Source organism: Pteropus medius, unplaced genomic scaffold (assembly GCF_902729225.1).
Source record: "Pteropus medius unplaced genomic scaffold, Ma_sr-lr_union100, whole genome shotgun sequence".
Classification (NCBI taxonomy): domain Eukaryota; kingdom Metazoa; phylum Chordata; class Mammalia; order Chiroptera; family Pteropodidae; genus Pteropus; species Pteropus medius.
The window spans coordinates 991,799-1,010,582 of record NW_024341754.1 but is presented as its reverse complement, the minus strand read 5'-3'; the positions used below and the strand labels follow the sequence as shown (position 1 = coordinate 1,010,582).

Below are 18,784 nucleotides of genomic sequence, written 5' to 3'. Positions count from 1 at the left end.
TAGAAATTGGTATTTGTTGCACATTCTGAAACAATACCTACTAAGGAAGGACATAAGTCCACCCCACAGCAGCCAAGAGATCTCTTCAAAATACAAATATGATCATGCTATACCCCTGATTAAAAATTCTTTGATGACTTCCTAGTGCTTATAGACAAAAGATCAAAATCTCTAAAGTGGCTTCTAAGACCCTGCACTGTCTGATCCTTTCTCACCTCTACTGCCAATACTTCCTGCTCCTCTCTTTTTCATTTTCCATGCTCCTGTCAAACAGGTCTTCTTCCAGTTGCTTGAATGCACCAGGTAGCCTCCGACCCCGGAGTGTTTGTGTATATTATTCTCTCCCTATTGGACTTCTCCTATCTCCTCATCACCTATTTAACTCCTACTCATGTTTTGGATCAAAGTTTACACATCACTTCCTCAGAGACATCTTAAGATCTCCCAGCAAGTTCAGATTTTTTTTTTTAGTTTTTTAAATATGTTTTTCTATATCAGTTTGTAATAATATTTCATTAATTTGACTAATGCATATTTTCTCACCAGTTCGTCAGCTCTGAGAGATCAAGGACTATATCTGTTTTTGTTTATTACTGAACCTGACAAATAGCATAAATGTATTTGTATGAATAAATGAATGACTCTCCTAGATTCCAGGATTTCCCAGAATTTGTTGATCATCACTGACTCACGGCTGCGGTATGGCTCCAAGCCTTGCCATGTGCTCGTTTTCGAGTAAGCTAAAAGCCGAGGGTTCACGGAGGCCAATGACTTCTACCTTTTGTCTGCCTGTCTGAGCCCATTTGGGGGCACACAGGATGACTGAGAGTGTCAGAGAATCCTCCACACTTCTGAGCCAGTTCCCCATACAGGAACTCCAGTGTAGGTGAGCAAAATGTACTCAGAGAAGCTGGCCAGCTATAAGAAAATCAGAGGATCGATAGAATTATTATTCTCTCAGTGATGCCTGGCTGGGCATATGATGAGCTCTTTTGGGTGTTTTGGATTTTGTATGGATATTTTCAGTAGCTATAATATTAAAATACACAAGTCTATAATTATGGGGACACATATCTCATCCCTCAAATATCTACTGAGTGTGTACAATATTCCTGGGGCTGTGCCACATGCTGAGTTACAAAAACAACCAAAGCTCAATTCCTGTTCTCAAGGTGCTCTTTCTAGCAGGCAAAACAGACATGAAAATAGAGACTTAGCAACAGAGGAAGGAGCAAACAGCTATGAGAACATAGAGTGGGAAGTGATGGCATAGAGCTGGGAAAGGCTCCTCAGAGGAGGTGATGTGAGCTCATAACAGAGAAAATATTTGCCCTCCTGAAGAAATGTATGCTTGGAGGTTTCTTAAGATGAGGCAGGAAGGAAGATGAGCACCCTCAACAGTTACACACATGCGTGTACACACACACACACACACAGCCTTTTGTGTATGATGTTCTCAGTTTAAACAAACAAACAAACTGAATACTGATGGGAAAATGTCGAACCTGGACTAGACACAATTAATCTCTTTTTGTGAGGAAGCTAATGTCCATCAGAGATTTTAGAAGAGCTCCCTGGACACAGATGTAGTAAATTCCCTGCCAAGAAAGTGCCAAGGTTTCTAAAATGCTACTACTATACACACCACAGAAAAAGACCAGCTAAAAGGTAGTGACATGGATTGAGAGATAAAGAACTAAGAAAAGCGAAGCAGAAAGGAGAACATTATTTCTCTGGATAATGATCACTCCCTTTAACTTTTTTTCTTAGATAAGAGCCTTCCCAAACCTGAGATTTTTCCAGAATTTGGTGCTGCTGGACACTGACCCTCCTCCTCATCCTACGAATGGGAGGTGTGAGCAAATCTGCAGAGACCGTTAAGAAAGTAATGTGCTCTATACGGAGGCAAATAATGTCACTGGGGCTGGCCATAAATTTTCACTTCTGGGTATTCTTTGATTTCATTCAGTTTGAAATATTGAGATTTCTTCTCAGGTACTCCAGCCTGCACTAAACCTATAAATCTTCATCTAGGCTGATCGAGTTGTTTCAGTTCACGGAGTTGTTTCTAGTCTAAGCAAGAGTGCAACTTTTCTCCTGTGAAGTATAAAAACTTCATCTATAAATGCTGCTGTTCTATTTTTCGCTTCTCTGGAGTTGTCTCTCTTCTGGAAGCTCTGGGAAGAAACAGCTGTCATAGTCATATCGGCCTTCCACATTTTCTCTTTGTAGCAGTCACTTCTGCTGTGGAAACAAACAGCACCAATATCTCAATGTCTTAAACAATGAATATTTACTTTTTGCTTCTGTTTTCAATACAAGTTGGTGGCCACAAGGTGACTTGTATTGAAGCCTCGTTCCTGTGTCTTCCCATTCCAGAAGCCAGGCTGAAAGATAACTCACAAATCTCTGAGGCACACTGTTCTCACGGCAGAAGGAAAAGTTTCTGCTGGCAAAAACTCCAGATGCTTCTTAAAGCTTCTGCTCAGACATGGCACATATCGTGTCCACTCTCATTCTTTGGTCAAAGCCCTTCCATGGCCTAGTTCAAAATCGAGTGGGCAGGGACTTACAAACTTCCCACAGAAGGAACTACAAGACACATAGCAATAGGCAGGAAATGATAATCCTCTCACATGGAAGGAGAGATCAATTACTTCAGATAATAAAACAACCTACCATACCCTTTGACTCTGCCCATATAATTAGTATCCAACATGGGGAGTTTCTCTTAGGCAATTGATATAATTTTTTTCTTCTTAGAATTGTTGCAAAACTCTGGAATAACATTTGCCAAATTGCTCTTTAGCATGTCACTGTCCTTCATTATGTTAATAATTGTTTAGCAATTAAAGAGACTTCCATGGTCAAATAAGTTTGGCAATACACTATATTAATATCCCTCTCTTACTATTCACAATTTTTTATTAAAATATTAAATGCTCTGAAAATACCTGCTGTAAGTCTACCTACTTAACCCATGATTGGCATCACGGAATTATTTCTATAATGGCACAACCATTCACATCTCATGAGTTTCTAGTGGCTAACATGGCCCTAAAGGATTATGAGAGAATCACCCAGATGGATTCTTGCTGTGTCCTCATTTCCGTGCATCCAGATTGCACAGATAATGAAGTTGAGAAGAGGTATGCATGAGGCCATCAAGTCTGTACAGGCCTCCAAAAGGAGGCCTGAATTTTTTCCTAAAATCAAACTCTATGTAAAGCATCTGAAAATACTAATTCAGATACTACTCTTTGCCTACTTAATTAAATATAAAGACCTCAGACTGGCTTTTATTTCTTCCTTCTTTTGTGCGACAAGTCTATCTCTTTATATATATAGATATAGATAGATATAGATATAGATATAGATATAGATATAGATATAGATATAGATATAGATATAGATATAGATATAGATAGATAGATAGATAGATAGATAGATAGATAGATAGATAGATAGATATGAATTTATTTGAGCCAAACTAAAAATATGGACTGCTTCACAAATTTGGGTGTCATCCTTGCATAGGGGCTACGCTAATCTCTGTGTCATTCCAATTTTAGTATATGTACTGTTGAAGAGAGCACAACAAATATGTCTTGAGCCCTACTCTGTGCCAAACACTGTGCCAAACATTGAGTACATAGTGTGAGCAAAATAAACATGGGCCCTGGCCTCATTGACGTACCAGTTTAAGATAAAGAGGAAACAGGAATTAGTAGCTCATGATCATACAGCCTTTCACCAGTGTACCACGCAGTTGGCCACCAATTCCTTCTTGAAAGTCTTTCTACGTTTAGCTTCTGAGGTCCCGCACTTTGCTGATTTCCCTCTACACCACTGGCCTCTCTTTTTCAATCTCCTTTGCTGGCTCTTCCTCTTCTGTCTACTTCTAACTACAGAGCTCCCAGAGCTCTTGCCTGGGTCCCCCTATCCTTCTGTATCTCTTAGGCGATCTCATTGATGCTGTGATGTTACGTTCCACATATGTGCTCGTGATTCCAAAATTTGTATCTCCAAAGCAAAACTCCTCTCTGAGGATATAATCTCTCCTTCGCATTTACCTCTCTTGAGTTATTTCATGTGTTCTCTTTTTTTCCATGATTGTGTGGATACTTCCTTTATGCTCCTCCTAATTTATAAACCCCTTGAGAGCAAGGATCCTTGATCTGTTTCATCTTCAGTTTCCACAGAAAGTTACACAGTAAGCTCCACACTTACTATGTGTTATATAGTAAGTGTTTGGTATATTACTGAATTTAACATTTGAACTGAATTTCTGCTCTAGGGATCACTAAGATACAGATGTAATGAAAGGGAATATTTTATTTAAAGAAATAATGCCTCATCCTTCTGGAGTTCCAAAATGAACAGCTTCAATAGAGAGAACACACCTACATACATTGGCATGCGGTGAATACTTAAGTTTAAAAATGCTAAATCGAGCCAACATCATCCCTTGTGGTCACAGAAGCTGCCACAACGGTTTTATAAATTGCCTGCATTCCCACATCCCATCTGATGATGCTGATATGTTACAGCCATGGATGACTTACTCTTCACAATAGTCTCACTTAGATCGACTCCTTACTTGAAAATGAAAAGATAAAAGAAAACCGCAAAGGCTTGCCTAAAACTCTACCACCCAACCGGAGCAGCAACTCAAGTGCATAATGCTGACTCCTCGATTTAGCTTCAGGGCCAAAGAGGAGGTCAAAAGAGATGTTTCACCAGCAGCTGTAAAAACTACAAGTCTGGTCTTCACCTGAATTTTGATCCTGCTCTTTTCCAAGCCTCTCCCAAGGCCTCTTCTACCAGTCAAAATCAGCTAGGTTTCACACACCTTGTGAAGAAAAGATGATCGATTGAAACTAAGCATTATCTAGAGGAAAGCTTAGAGCCCTTTGTACCTGAAAATCTGCTTAAGTGAGTCAGGGTTCCTGATGACCACACCAGGAGGCCCTGATTATAATGTGGACACAATCCCCATGGCACCGCTCCTCGTGTATGTACACACAGGCTCCTTTTTCTCTTCTTCGTTGCCCTAAAAAGTTTGTCCTTGGCTTCCACGTGCTTGAAGCTTAGAGTTTAGTCTATCAAAATAAGGGGGAAATTGGATTACATCTCTTCTGCAAAACAAAACATTTTTCGACTGCCATAGAACTTTAAACTGTATCTTCTTTTCTGCTAGTATCCTGTCCCTATAACGCTTTCCTGGATAAACACATATTTTGTGCCATAATATTTATTAATAAGGGACCCTCTGGGCCAATGGTGCCTTTAGGAATTCTGCTGGGCATTTGGTATGCTGTCCAGCTGAGTCCCCAAATGGGTTGTGAGTTAATGCAAACACGGCAGATTATGAATCAAGGCAATGGTTACCCTCCTAGTATGCTGCTGCTGTGACCCTCAGTTCAGCTTCTGGGTCGCCATTCTGTGACTTGAACTGGCACTCTTTAAAAGAAGTAGTTCTGACAGAGAGATCACTGTCAGTCAAGTTCTGCAAAAACCTTTTTTGCTTACACTCTTCCAGCCCATCTTCTTGGCATGTGCCATTCCGTATGCAGCTTCTGTTATCCTACATCCCTGGTTTCTCACCATGGCCTGGACACTGGGCCTGGACACTGCTGTCGGTTTAGACTGATACCATGTGCTTTGTTAGGTACTGTGATTTCACTTACCATGTATTTCCATTTGATAGATGCTGAGGTTGTTCATCACGCGGGGTAGACTTGCTGCACATAGTATTTCTTTTGCCTTTTTTGGGTAACTTCCCAAGTTGACACAGTCACTCCTTGGTTATGCACATGTGCAAACTCTCTGAAGCCCTGCCAACTGCATAGCTTGTATTTCTACTCAATAATCTTTTTGTTCACTCATACGAAGTGTTCCTTACACAGCTCAGTGTTAACAATCCTTTAACTTGTCACATCATGATGTATACAACAGCATTTGCATTCTAACACAACAGTGCCATGGTGATCATAAAACCATCAATCTCTCTTACTTATGGTGTCTCGAGCCATGGTGAATATGAAGATAATATTGTATTTACCCCCAGTCCTTGCCCCTATATCCATCTGCACTTTCCAACGAAGACTCGCCACAAACCCCAGAAAGTCAGAGATGAGCAGGGTGTAGCAACGGAACAGCAGCAGGTGGAGAGGGAGTGATGAGGGCACTGGGTTATGGTGACCCAAGCTGCTGTAGCACGAACATCTGCTCAAATACTAACTACCCCACTTAACTGGTTTAGGAACTCTCTTTTTCTAGCCCCCAGAGCTACCTCATAGCCTCTTTTTTTCAATCTACACTGCTGCCTCCCCTAAAGCACCCTAGAGTGTGAGTCCATGTTTCTCTTCAATTGATTCCTTAGTTAGCTCTATATCTTTAGAGCTGACCTCATGTTTTGGAGTTTTGGCATTCTTTCTGTCTCATTCCTTTTTTCCTCTCAACCTGTGATAAAATTAAGTGAAAGTAGTGGATGTGTTAGCTCAGAGCCCAAGGACTAGGGGTACCTATGGGACCGTGTCTGGGCTGGAAGGTCAGCCAGGAAGAGCTTGGATGAAGCAAGTTTTTGTCCGTGGGTGCACATGCATGGACAGCCAGACAATACTGGCAGCTGGGCCCACCACACCCCTCTCTCAAGGGAAAGAAAGTGAGGCCTCTCTATCTTGGCATTTCCTCTCCTCCGGTAGCATGTACCTAACCCAGAATATAGGGTCATCTCACTATCTCCCACCTGAAGTAGAGTGACGAGGATCTCACTCTCAGGGAGGCCTCCTCCAGCTCTCTCCTCTCCCTCGAATTGAAGGATAAAGGGCTTTATTTGCTTTTCTGAAAGAAATGAGGCAGACAATTTCCCTACGACTCTAAGAGAGCCCAGTTATGTTGCCATCCTCTGTCCTGATGGATATAAGAGGATATAAGATCTATATAAGATCATAATACCACAGCTGTGTAGTTCTAGAGATACAGAATTTGAGCTCCCTGTAAGCACTGAAGCATCTACATTCTACTTTTTCTTAAGTCCCCGTCACCTAAGGATGGGGAAAGAAGCATTTATCGTCTGCTGTCTCTGATCTGTCCCCCAGCCCTACTCCCAATCACAAACCTTGAGCAAAATATTTTTCTCCATTTAAGAGGAGGAAATCAGAGCTTTCCTATGTGCAGAAAAAATGGTACAAAGCAGGAAGAGCTTCTATTCAGGTCCTTTTAAACTAATGATCTATCTGTTCCCGGTTCAATTTTTACCAACTTTTTCTTCTCTATTGGGATATTGTTGGATGAAAGTACAAAATCACCATTATTTTGTTTTCGTTTTTTATAAACAGACTTCTACCAACGAAGGCATAAGATTGGTCTCTTCTCAGCATGAAAACCTCTATTCTGGCCTCTCCATGTTCCAACTGAGGATCGCCAGGTCCCCATGGTTATTCCAGCAAGTGGGGGAAATCAAAGAAATTTTCAGTAAGAGCTATAACTTTTTATTCTACCCACAGCTCTCTCTGTGGCAGCAAATCTTCACTGTAAAATCAGCAGTTCCAGGAGAGCAGAAGGTACTCATCCCCTCTAAATACAGGGGCCACTTCAAGGCACTGGACACATTTTCACTCTTAATGACAGAGTTCCTTGGATTACTGTGGTCTTCTGGGGGCCTGGGAATTACAAGAGAAAATTAAGGAAGGAAGGGAAGAAGGAAAGAAAGACAAAAGGGAGGGAGGAAGGGACGGAAAGAAAAGAGAAGACAAAGTTGAAATAAAGCAAGAACCCATTATTCTGTGGGTCTGGTGTGCTATAGGCTGTATTCCGTCTCACGCACACATAGTGATGAGTTATCCAGTGTAAGGAACCACAGCGAGCAGGCCCCATTGGCCGAACTCTACCCCTCAGAAGGGAGCTGAAAGGGGCAGAATTTGTATCTTAAAGGTCAGGATAGGATTAAGAGGAGGAACCCAGAACCACAGACAGCTCATTTTAATCAACACTGAAGGATCCAGAGGACAACAACCATAGCACCTAGCAAATACTTACTCTGCACCCACTCAGTACCCAGCACCGTTGTAGGAGCTCAGGGGAACAAGGAGATGGCTGATGCTGACCCAAGCAGGCCCTCATGCCCTCTGATTCATAAGAGGGCTGTATGAGCAATCACCAAGGAGGAGAGCCATTCAGGGTCCATGCTGGACAATGAGCAGAAAACTAGCAGACCTGGCCACAGGCTTTGTCTTGTCCCCTGAGAACAACACTGTAATAAGCCTTTACTACATGACGGGGTTTATTCTTTGTTTGACTAAATGATTCTCTTACACAGCGGTCTTTAATCCTGGCTGCACATCAAAATTACCTAGGAAGCTTTTTTAAAATCCTGATGCCCAGAACCCAACCCAGACAATGTAAATCAGTCCCTCTGGGGGATAGCACCCAGGCTTCAGTCTTTTTTTTAGTTCCCCAAGTGACCTTGATGTACAGCCAAGACTGAGAACCACCGCATGCAAGTAATTGTCCGATTTACCATTCCAGCTTTTCTCTGCCTCCACATTCCTCTTATCTAAGCTGTTATATTTCCTTTTCATTTTTAGTTTGTTCTACTTTGTTCTTTCGCTAGATAATTCTATAATACTCCATGCTTTTTCATGCTTCAATTTCGCTTTTTCTCGTCCAATTTTTATTACCCGCTCCACTTACTTCATCTTCCTATTATGTTTACTTTGTGTTGTGTTTTCTTTAGTCCAGCGTCAACATTTACAGGGTACTTGATATGGGCAGAGTACTATGGTAGGCATTTAACTGCTGCTAAGAATTACATCCAATGCAATAATATTTTCTGTTAAATTCTGTGCAATAGTTATGGGCTGTTGTCCTATGGAAGAGTGGCATTTTGGCAAAGTCTATCTCCCTTCCCAGGAGGCAGATCTCTTGATATATAAATAAAAGATCCAAAATAAATATATTGCAACAAAAAATGAAAAGAACTTCCACAAACAGGGAGGGTAGAACCAGAAAAAGCTGTCTAAAGCTAAATATCAACAACTCCCTTGCTAAAATCTTGGCCTCACTCAAGAAAGGAGAAGTACCATTTGCAGCAGGAAAAAAAAGGATTCATGCCATCTGTACAAGTGGTGAGGCTGTTCTCTGGGGGCCAGAACATTTGCTGACTCAAGCTCATTTTCTCGTTGTCCTCTGGCAAACCCAAGAGCACACAGGCCAGTCACTGAGACTCTGAGGGCTTTGATGAGGAAGAAAGGGCCAGGAGACAGTCCCAGAAGCAGAGCCCCTCAGCCCTTGGGGGAAGCCACACAGTAGATCTGCCTACTCTTCCTCCTGCTGTCTGGTTGCACAGATAAGAGCAGCCTTGAGCCTCAGAACTTCAGACCCTGCAGCCCCTGGCTAGGCAAGGTGAGTCCCAGACAGTCAGAAACATTGTCACACCCAAAGAGTCCAGCCCTGCTATGAGCACACCATAGAAGCCAGGGGATGTTTGCCCAATCATTGGGTGAATGGCTAAATGACTCTCTTGACAAAATTACTCTGGGGAGAGTTGATGAGAAGACTGAAATGGAAGGCTCTGAATTGCCACACTGGCACCTCAGTCCCCTGATACTCTGGTATGGCTCCTCAATTTCTCTGTCTTCCTCGTACATTGATTTTGTTTTTCAGAAACCATGCTTTACTGGAGCAACAAGATTTATTTGTTTCTTTTAGAAGAAGCAAAATTCTGCAATGCCAAATGACAAGACAGAAACTGAACAATCATACTATATACTGGTGTAAGAGGAACCAATATGGCTCCCTGAATTTCTTATACCAACAAGGAGATGTCTATGGCCCTGCTCTCTAGAGCAACTTTACTCATAGAGGCCAATTCTTCCTGGAGATTCTTGAAACCACTGTCAGAGAGGAGGGGACTAATTACCATGTTACCCCACCTACCACCCTGCTCCTCTGCCTCCAGGTAAGTCACAAACCAAAGCCTGTCCCTTCCACCCAACGTATTGGTCGGCTGACCCCCAGTGCCAGTCTAACTGAAGATCAATCGCAAAGTGTACTCATTTCCATTATTTAGTGACCACATGAGGCAATATTATCTCCCATCTTATTGTTTAGAAAACTGAGGCTTTGGAGACTTTAAGTGATTTGCAAATATGTAGTGGCATCAGATGCAAACTCAGATCTTCCAAGCTTAAATCCAGTCAGTGGTCTCTCCACTACAGTATAGCTGCCTCTTGAGAACCAGAGAAGGCAGTGAAAAAAAGAGGACCCCCAAGTTCTAGGACCTCACCCAGCCCAAGCTTGTAGATAGTATTATGTCTGAAACTTGTCTGAAGCTCGTTTGAGGGGTAGGGTTACCCAGCTGCCTGCTCAACAGTCTGTGCAAATTCAAAGAAATGGTTGATGAGTTCAAGGAATTCACTTGAAGAATAGGAAAAGTAACTCTTTACTTGAGGTTATGGGAAAGTAGAGGCTGAAATGTAGATGCGAAGGCTTGCTAAGATTCTAACGCCCTCGAATCTTTCATTCTTCCTTCTGTTCTCAAGAAGCCAGTAAACAGATCTTCCTCCATTGGCATATAATTCATCGGTTGATTTGACTGTGACCCCCAACCAACACCCTTGTCCTGAAAATGAAATATTAACTACCAGAGCCTTACAGCCATCTCTAGATAACTTACGTAGTAGAAAAGCAGAAAGCACTTGTGGCAGTTTATGTATAAGGATCAGCAGTATGTTTCCTAATCCTTCTCTGTCTGGTAAGGCTGAAGGGAATAGTTCTTGTAATGATACGGCCTGTCTTTAGAGCCACAACCCAAGGACCTGGTGTCCTTCTTGTGGCTATGATCTTGGAAAAGAGCTCCTCACTGGTCTTCCTTTGCTCTCCTTGTATGTTGCAGACAGCAACTCACATTCAAGTCAGAATCCTGTGAGCAGAAGAAATCATTTCACTTCAGTGAGCACTTTTGAGGAGCAGAATGGGTTCAACAAGGTGCTTTTAGGCAATTACACAGTAGATAAAGACAGACCAAAAACAAGTGTGAGGCAGCACTTATACATCATAAAAAACTACAAACAAAGGCCAAAGGCAACCAGAATTTTTACAAATAAGGGGTTAAGGGGCGGCAGTCTCATTGGAAGATGCCTCAGGAACTTTCCCTGAGGCTATATTTTTATAGCCAATAATATTGAGAAGATGTCAAAAAATGGGAAGTTGATGGAGATTATGGGGAAGGATGGACAAAGCCCTCCATACCACTTTGCCTCTCCTACTAACTGTTCAAGTCTCAGGTATCCTTGTTTTTATATAACAATATTAAGGAAGGCGGAAGCTAACAAATAGCCAAGCAATGAGCCAGGTCTTTGCAAATAAAATTTTATTTATTCCTCACAGAGTGTAAAGAAACATTAGTTCTCCATGGAAATCACATGAAGGGATGGACATCCCCCAGGTCATGCAAAGTCGTGGCCTAATTGCTGGCCTTGACACAGAAAGAGTGACTTAGCACAAGGAACACAGCCTGCACAGAGCCTGAGAAAGGTGGAGTCTAAGGGTAGGACCCTGGCACACTTTTCTGCCTTCACCTGGGCACACTGAGATAAGCTATATTCATGTTCAAGTTCCATCTCGCTCTTGCCGCAGGCCTAGGCCGAGGTACCTGAGGCAGGTCCTGACTGTCCCAGACCTGGCAAGGCACATCTTCCAGCCACGCTCTGCCCTGAGCTTCCACCAGATCATAACTGGTTCCCTCCCCACTACTGCCTTCCACCCTGGCTTTGATTTATTGTCTATACTGACTGTCTTCTCGTCAGGCCTAGAGGAAGGCTGTTTTTGACCATTAGCAATAAGCTCTTAAAATTGCCCCTAACCTGTGGCAGATAAATCACAGTTATACATATAAGCCTATTCTTGAGATTTTTCAGAATGACTTCCTGAATAATTTGGGATAGTTTAACAGTAATTATCTAGGAAGACAAGCTTCTCTGAGCCCAGCTAACTATTCTTTTGTCTTCAGTGCAGCTTTAAGCTCACAGTCCTTCCTTCTGCCTCGGGGCTTTTTTTTTTTTATGTGTCCTCATTTTTTATATAGAATGTTCTTTCCCTACACGTGATCCCTATACCTGGCATATAAGGCAGAGTTGCAGCAGGAGACAGAGAGTACTCTCAAGGGACTGATTAGAGAGAATCTAATGAAAGAGACATTTACAAAGGTGTGAGTGAGTGTTATGGATTGAATCACGTCCCTCAAAAAAAAGATATGTCGAAGTCCTTATGTCCAATACCTCAGAAAGTGACCTCATTTGGAAACAGGGTCACTACAATTGACGTAATTGGTTAAGATGAGCTAATACTGGAGGAGAGTGGGCCCTGAATCCAATATGACTGATATCTTTGTGAGAAGACAGCCATGTGAAGACAGAGGCACGGAGAGAATCCCATGTGACTGGCAAGGCTTGAATTGAAGTGCTGAAGCCGCGAGCTGAAACCAAGAATACCAACGTGTCATCGAATCACCTTACAAGTTTCAGGAAGAGAATGGCCCTGCTGACACCTTAATTTCAGACTTCAAGCCTCCAGAACTGTGAGACAATAAATTTCTATTGGTTTAAGCCATCCAGTTTCTAGTACTTTGCGATGGCAGCCGCAGGAAACTAATGCAGCTGGATTATGGAAAACCAAAAAAATATGGCGAAACACACTGAGTCTGACCACTAAGAAGCCACTACCACCCTGGGCCTGAAGCATGGCACGTAAAAGCCTTATCTGGACCTGCAGGTGCAGCAGAGGAGCTATAGTGCCCAGGAGAGGAAAGCAGCCACTGTTCATGTGCAGCCTGGCAGGAAGGAGTGCACGGTGATTACACCTCACCTCACCAGGCTCCTGAGGGTGCCTCCTACTGGCCAAACTAAATGGGGTGACAGACAGTGGAGGAATCAAGTGGAGACTGTCCATTAAGGTCAGTCTACTAAAGCAGGAAGTAAAGCAAATCCAGAGGGACAAAAAGACATCATCTAACAGAGCTGGATATCTTCTGTTTTTGAATCTCAACAGTAAAGCCACTTTTTCTGACCACATCCTGGTCCCTGTAACATACTCTTGCAATTCTTCTGCTTCTGCAGAGCACTTATCACAGCTGCAGTGGAGGAATTCATTATGCAACTCATTAAGTGATGACTGGCTTTCATGCTAGAATGTAAGCTTTACAGAAGAGACCACATCTGTCATTCACTGGTGAATCCTCAGGGTATGGTGCATAGTAAAAACGACTAGATGACAGGATGTGCCAAGACCTGAGCAATCTGATATAAAAAGATCAAGTATGTAAGTCCAGAGGAGTTGTCCTCAGCAACTTTCAAAAAACTGTAGAGAACGGGCCTCGTTGTGTCCAACAGGTGGGGGTATTGATTGTGCAATTTGTAATTTCAAAGAATGTGATCACCTTGCATCCTTGCTAATGGTCCTCTAGGAATGATGGTGAGATGGGCAGTTGTGTAAATGAAATGACACAAGGATAGGGAGAGCACCCGCCTTGAGGTCAAGCAAACTTGAGCTTGCTTCCACCTGAATTTCTTCAGGCCAGTCTGGTCCCAGTCACATTGGGGAAAATGAGAAACTTAGGTGAATCTCTCCTCCACTAGCCTCGAACTTAGGTCCTACACCCATCCTCAGATATGGGATGCTGCCTTCACTCTTGCCTCTTTGCATACCAAGTGACCCCCTTTCTAGTTTCTGCTGCACCCTCTAGTTTCCATTTTTAATTTACCTGTTAGATTTCAAATTTTCATAAATTATTAATCTTGAAATTCAAAAGTGTAGGTCCCAAAAATTCAAGCATGCCTCTCTTTTGAAAGCCTATACATTTAGGCTGTCATAAACTGAGATGTAGTGTGGTTTCTAAGTTTTTTACAATACTTTGCTCTGTGTAATTCAAAGCAGGTGACCTATCCTCAAAAAAAAAAAAAAGAACAGATGAGCTCAATAAAGATCAGGAAATTGGTTCATATTTGGGGACAATACTTCATTGGCTTGCTCTTTTACACTTGGTTGAATCACCCTTATCCAACTTTGCCTGGAGGGAATTTGCAGTAAACACAACGATCATTAGGAAACCGTAGTCCATACTATCGATCTCCTTGTTTGATGGTTCTTTTGATTACAGCTGTAAATGCCAATAACTCTTTTTGGCATTAACTATCACATCACTACAGAGTGTACAAGTACATCTAACAAGAAACTGGAGCAACAATATCAAATTTAACTTCTAGAGCAGGAAGCAGAATCTTGTTAACAATCAAATAAGCTGCCTTAACTTTTTCTCAATTGACCTTACTTATCTGGACCACATTATCAATTTTTAAGGTGGTACTGTCCTCCCATTAAAAGGCAACAGGCTCTGCAATCCTCCTGTGATTGGCAAAACCCCTCTTGGGGAACAGGACAGCATCTGACAGGGGCTGGTTTCCTCAGGCATAAATTTGACACAGAGAAGGTGGTGACTCAGAGGAGGGACCAGGCAGAAGACGAGTTGAAAGGCAGAGCTGTCCCTAAGTGGAGCCATGCAGAGGATCTGCTCCCTCATCCATCTCACCCTTTTTTGGGCAGGTAAGGCAGGTCTTAGAACCTCAATCAAGCAAGACTGAGCAACAACAAGGCACCAAGGCTACCAGAGCCTGGCACTCATGGACAGTGCCCCTTATCAATGATCTCAGCCCCAGTCCTCACTGAGCCCCTCTCATGTCTTTTCTTTCAGGAGCCATGTCAGTTCATGTGTTGGTGCCTCAAGATCAAGTAGTGACTGTGTCCGTGGGGGAGTCTGTGACTTTCAGGTGCTCCATGAAGGGAGGAAGCATCACTAACTTCTACCTCAGCTGGTACAGGAAGACCCAGGGTAACACAATGACTTTCATACACCGAGAAGAAAATATATATGGCCCTGGTTTCCAGGACAGGTTCCGAGGTAAAATTGATGTTTCAAACAACCAGGCCGTACTTGAAATCCTTAAAGTATCAGAGGAAGATGAAGGATCTTACTACTGTGCCAGCGACAAGCACCCTGGAGCAGGCCCGCTTTTGAGCAGCTCGAAAACCATAGAGATCTATACAGGACAGTTTTTCCAACAAGATCACAATTTTCTCTTGAATAAATAGTTTAAGAAACGGGAGCCAGAGAAGGCTGGCATTCCTGCCATTCCTTCAGGCTCAGTCACTCACAGCCTGCCCATGTACTCCCATGGTGCTCAGATTGGCAGCCTCCTGTGGAGCATGGCCCAGTGTGGGACAGGAGAGCCATAGCATTCACTGTGTACTCTGAACAGTTTTCTTGAAGCTTCATCAAAGATTTGGCCATATACCCAAAGTGGGTAGGGTATGACATAGATTAAAAGGGCACTTTCCAAAGTATGACTGTAGGTAACAGAAGCCCGGTTTCTCCCCAACCATGTACACCATGAATCTAGCTGTTCTGGAAGAGGGGAGTTGGGAGGGAGGTGGGGACACTCCCTGCCTTCAGCACCAACAGTATGCACTGCACGTCATTTTGTCCAACACAAAGGGCAAGACAAACTCCAGCATTCTACATTGTTTCGATATTACTGACTGAATATGGCCTTTTAACCTCCTTTCCATCTCTACATCTTTGCTTCTTCTATATGTGCTAGAAATAAAACATGGAGAATTTCTTCGTTATCCTTCTGTGGACAGCTCAATTTAAACTCCACTTTTATCTTAAACAATGTGCTTTCCAGACTTAGGTGATTGACAACCTATTCTGAGGCTGAACCTATGGCTTTTCTTCTGGCCTCGTCTAGAAAATCTACCATTCACCTTGTAAAATACCTCACTGGAACTTTTGGATATGTTCAATAACTTGATTATGGTGATGGTTTCATGGATGTATAGGATTATCAAAATTCATCAGACTGTGCACTGTAAATATGTGCAGTTTATTGCACATCAAGTATACCTCAATAAAGTTGAACAAATATCAGTTTAATTTAAAATAAAAATTTTCAAAGTCTCATCAGACTGCTTCAAGCAATGTCTAGGGAATGCTGTCTCTAACCAACTCTTCTAATCAAACATCTTATTTTCCATAGAAGTACAAAAAAGCTGGCAAGTTTGCCAGACATACAGTTTATTCCAGTCAGGGCTCCTCATTATTTTACCAAGAATGTTCCTGATCTTCCTACCTCTCATGATTTAGCCTGACATTTTATTCGTAGATAGATGATAGATGACAGATGATAGATAGATACATAGATAGATAGATAAATAGATAGATAGATAGATAGATAGATAGATAGATAGATAGATAGATAGATGATAGAGAACTACATATAGAACCATATATATACACACATATATAAACATCCTATACATATGTAATATACAGTAATAATGTATAATTGTTCTGTACATTTTAGCCATGATTCTCCACGAAGTCTTATCATTTATCTTCTCAAACAGCCACATTCCAACCCATGAGGGAATCTCTTTTCAACTCTCCATCTCAAACCCACTCACTCTGTCCTACTGTCCTGATTCCAACATGAGCCTGTACCTGGCTTTTCCCCTCTTTACCCCACCCTGCTGGATGATTTCTTTGATTGAACTGACTCAAGAATGTGAATATTGACCCTGCCCTTAGATAAAGGGCCCTGCCCCAGAACCCCATGCAGATCAGGCACCTGAGCCCTACATTTTGGGAAGGGAGTTTTGAGCCAACCTTGCTAGGGGGTATCCAAGTTACCACACAGGCCCTATCACAACTCAGTCGGCCCACTGCCTGCTACTCATATCTAATTGTTTTCCTTTGAACCAATGTGAGGCAGGAAGGTAGAATGCATCTCCAAGACTGAAAGGGTACAATTCTCCCTGTTTGAAATCATGACTTTGGAAAAAGAATTCCATTAGGAAGCTTGTTATGCAGATGTTCTGGCACCATGGTTTTATAAGGCTTGCATGATGGATTCCTAGGAAGAAACCCAATAAGTCCTCTGACAGAAACTAGGGGGAAATGTCTTTGAGGAAAAGAAAAAACATCTGGACAAATCCATAAAACTCTATGTTAGCTATAATAATAACTAACATCTGATGAGTGCTTACTATATGCCAGGGGCACTATTCTGAGCACTTTGCATGTGTCCTATCATTGAATCCTCCTAGCATTCCTATGATGTATTTTTTATTATTATCTCCAGTTTACTAATGAAGACACTAAAGCACAGGAAAGTTAAAACTCTTGCCTAAAGTACCACAGCTGGTAAGGGAGGGAGACAGGTCTTAGACTCTGTAGTCTGCACTGGAGGACACAGCAGGTGATTCAGGGGGATGGGAGAACCAGAGAGAAAGTCATCTCTAGGATACGTCAGAAATAGGAAAGAACAGGGGCTGTGCCCTCACCACCAGATCTGTTCAAACTGATGCTTTGTGACCGTCTGTCAAGAAAATGGGACAATGGAGCAGTGATCCCAGATGACTTCTCAGATGTTTTCTAACTCTGAAATTTTGTGATCCTGACATAAGCTTCAACATTGTCTTCTAAAACCATCTATATCTCTTCATCCTTGAAATGGAGATAATAATAAGAGTTCTAACTTCACAGTGTTGCTGTAAATAATTAGTGATAGTAAGTAAATTGCATGGCACATAGTAGCTATTCAATAAACGTTACGTATAAGAAAGAGCAAATATAAAGTGGAATCATTGAGGAGAAAGTGAACTAAATTACTAAATGCTGACAAGATGTCACCACTAGGCAGGTAGACTCGCTTAATCCTTAAGACAATCCCATGAGGTCATTACTGTCAGCTCCGTTTTACAGTTAGAGATACTGAGCCTCAGAGAGCCTGGGAAGCTTACCTAAGGTTACAGAAGCAGAGCCAGGAAGTGTGTCTGAGTTGAAGGCTGTCTGTCCTGGCACTGGACTAGGGGCTGGGGAACATACTGAAGAAATATATCACCACAGTGAAATGTGGAGAAACAAGGGGAACCTCCCTGCTGGGCAGAACAAAAGGACAACCTGCATGGTCTCCAGCTAGATTTACCCCTCCAGGGCCTACACGTCCACCCTGATCAAACTTGGGACTTCGCCCTTATTCTCATATGAAACAGGACCTCTTCACTTTGCTTCTTGGAATTTCTCAGGCTTTTCACCTTCCAAATTATTTCATCCAGTGCTGGTTGGGCCAAAGTGTGAGGAGAGCCATGATTGGGGCACCAAAAGGTTCAGTCCTGAGTGACCCTTGCAGAAATCCTGCTGGGCAGATAGATTGTTCTGGATGATGGCTGGATGGTCGGAAAGTCTAACTCATATCTGCCTCTTAGGTGGGGCTGGCTGCTGTCACGGTCTCTCTTCTTAGCCCTTGACTTCTAGGACATTGGAAGAAAGAGACAGAAAGAGTAAAATGTGTAATCATTTTGAAATGAAAGAAAGATGGGAGTGAAGTTTTCTCTGAGTTTCAGATAACCACCTTCCATAACCCTTACCACATCTGCAGATCCATGAAAACATCCTCATTGTGTCAACAAAGGTCTCACGACCCAATCTGAGTAGGTATATTTTCCTCTCCTAATCAGGTGGCAGTATAGTGCAGACAGGTAGAGTGATATACAAAAACAAATATGCTTAATCGTTCACAAAAGGATTAATATGCGTTGAACTTAAAAACAATAATCTGAAAATTGTCCCTAACTTTGGCAAGGTCCTTTCACCAATCTTAAAATAAACAAGTTTAAAAATTTTGTCTAAAAATATGTATTTTGATCTATAAACTACGTGTGT

General features: G+C 42.3%; 1 non-coding gene and 1 gene segment (V, D, J or C); one reads left to right on the top strand and one right to left on the bottom strand.

The window, feature by feature from the left end:
- Positions 1 to 3,492: 3,492 nt before the first annotated feature.
- Positions 3,493 to 3,596, bottom strand: LOC120594222 (U6 spliceosomal RNA). Its single transcript, XR_005650523.1, has one exon. It is a non-coding gene; the product is annotated as a U6 spliceosomal RNA (small nuclear RNA).
- A 10,868-nt stretch (positions 3,597 to 14,464) lies between these two features.
- LOC120594076 (T cell receptor delta constant-like) overlaps positions 14,465 to 18,784 on the top strand; it is a 35,706-nt gene continuing 31,386 nt past the window's right edge. Inside the window, 2 exon segments of the C gene segment in view lie at positions 14,465 to 14,604; positions 14,753 to 15,050. Coding sequence covers positions 14,559 to 14,604; positions 14,753 to 15,050 — 344 coding nt within the window.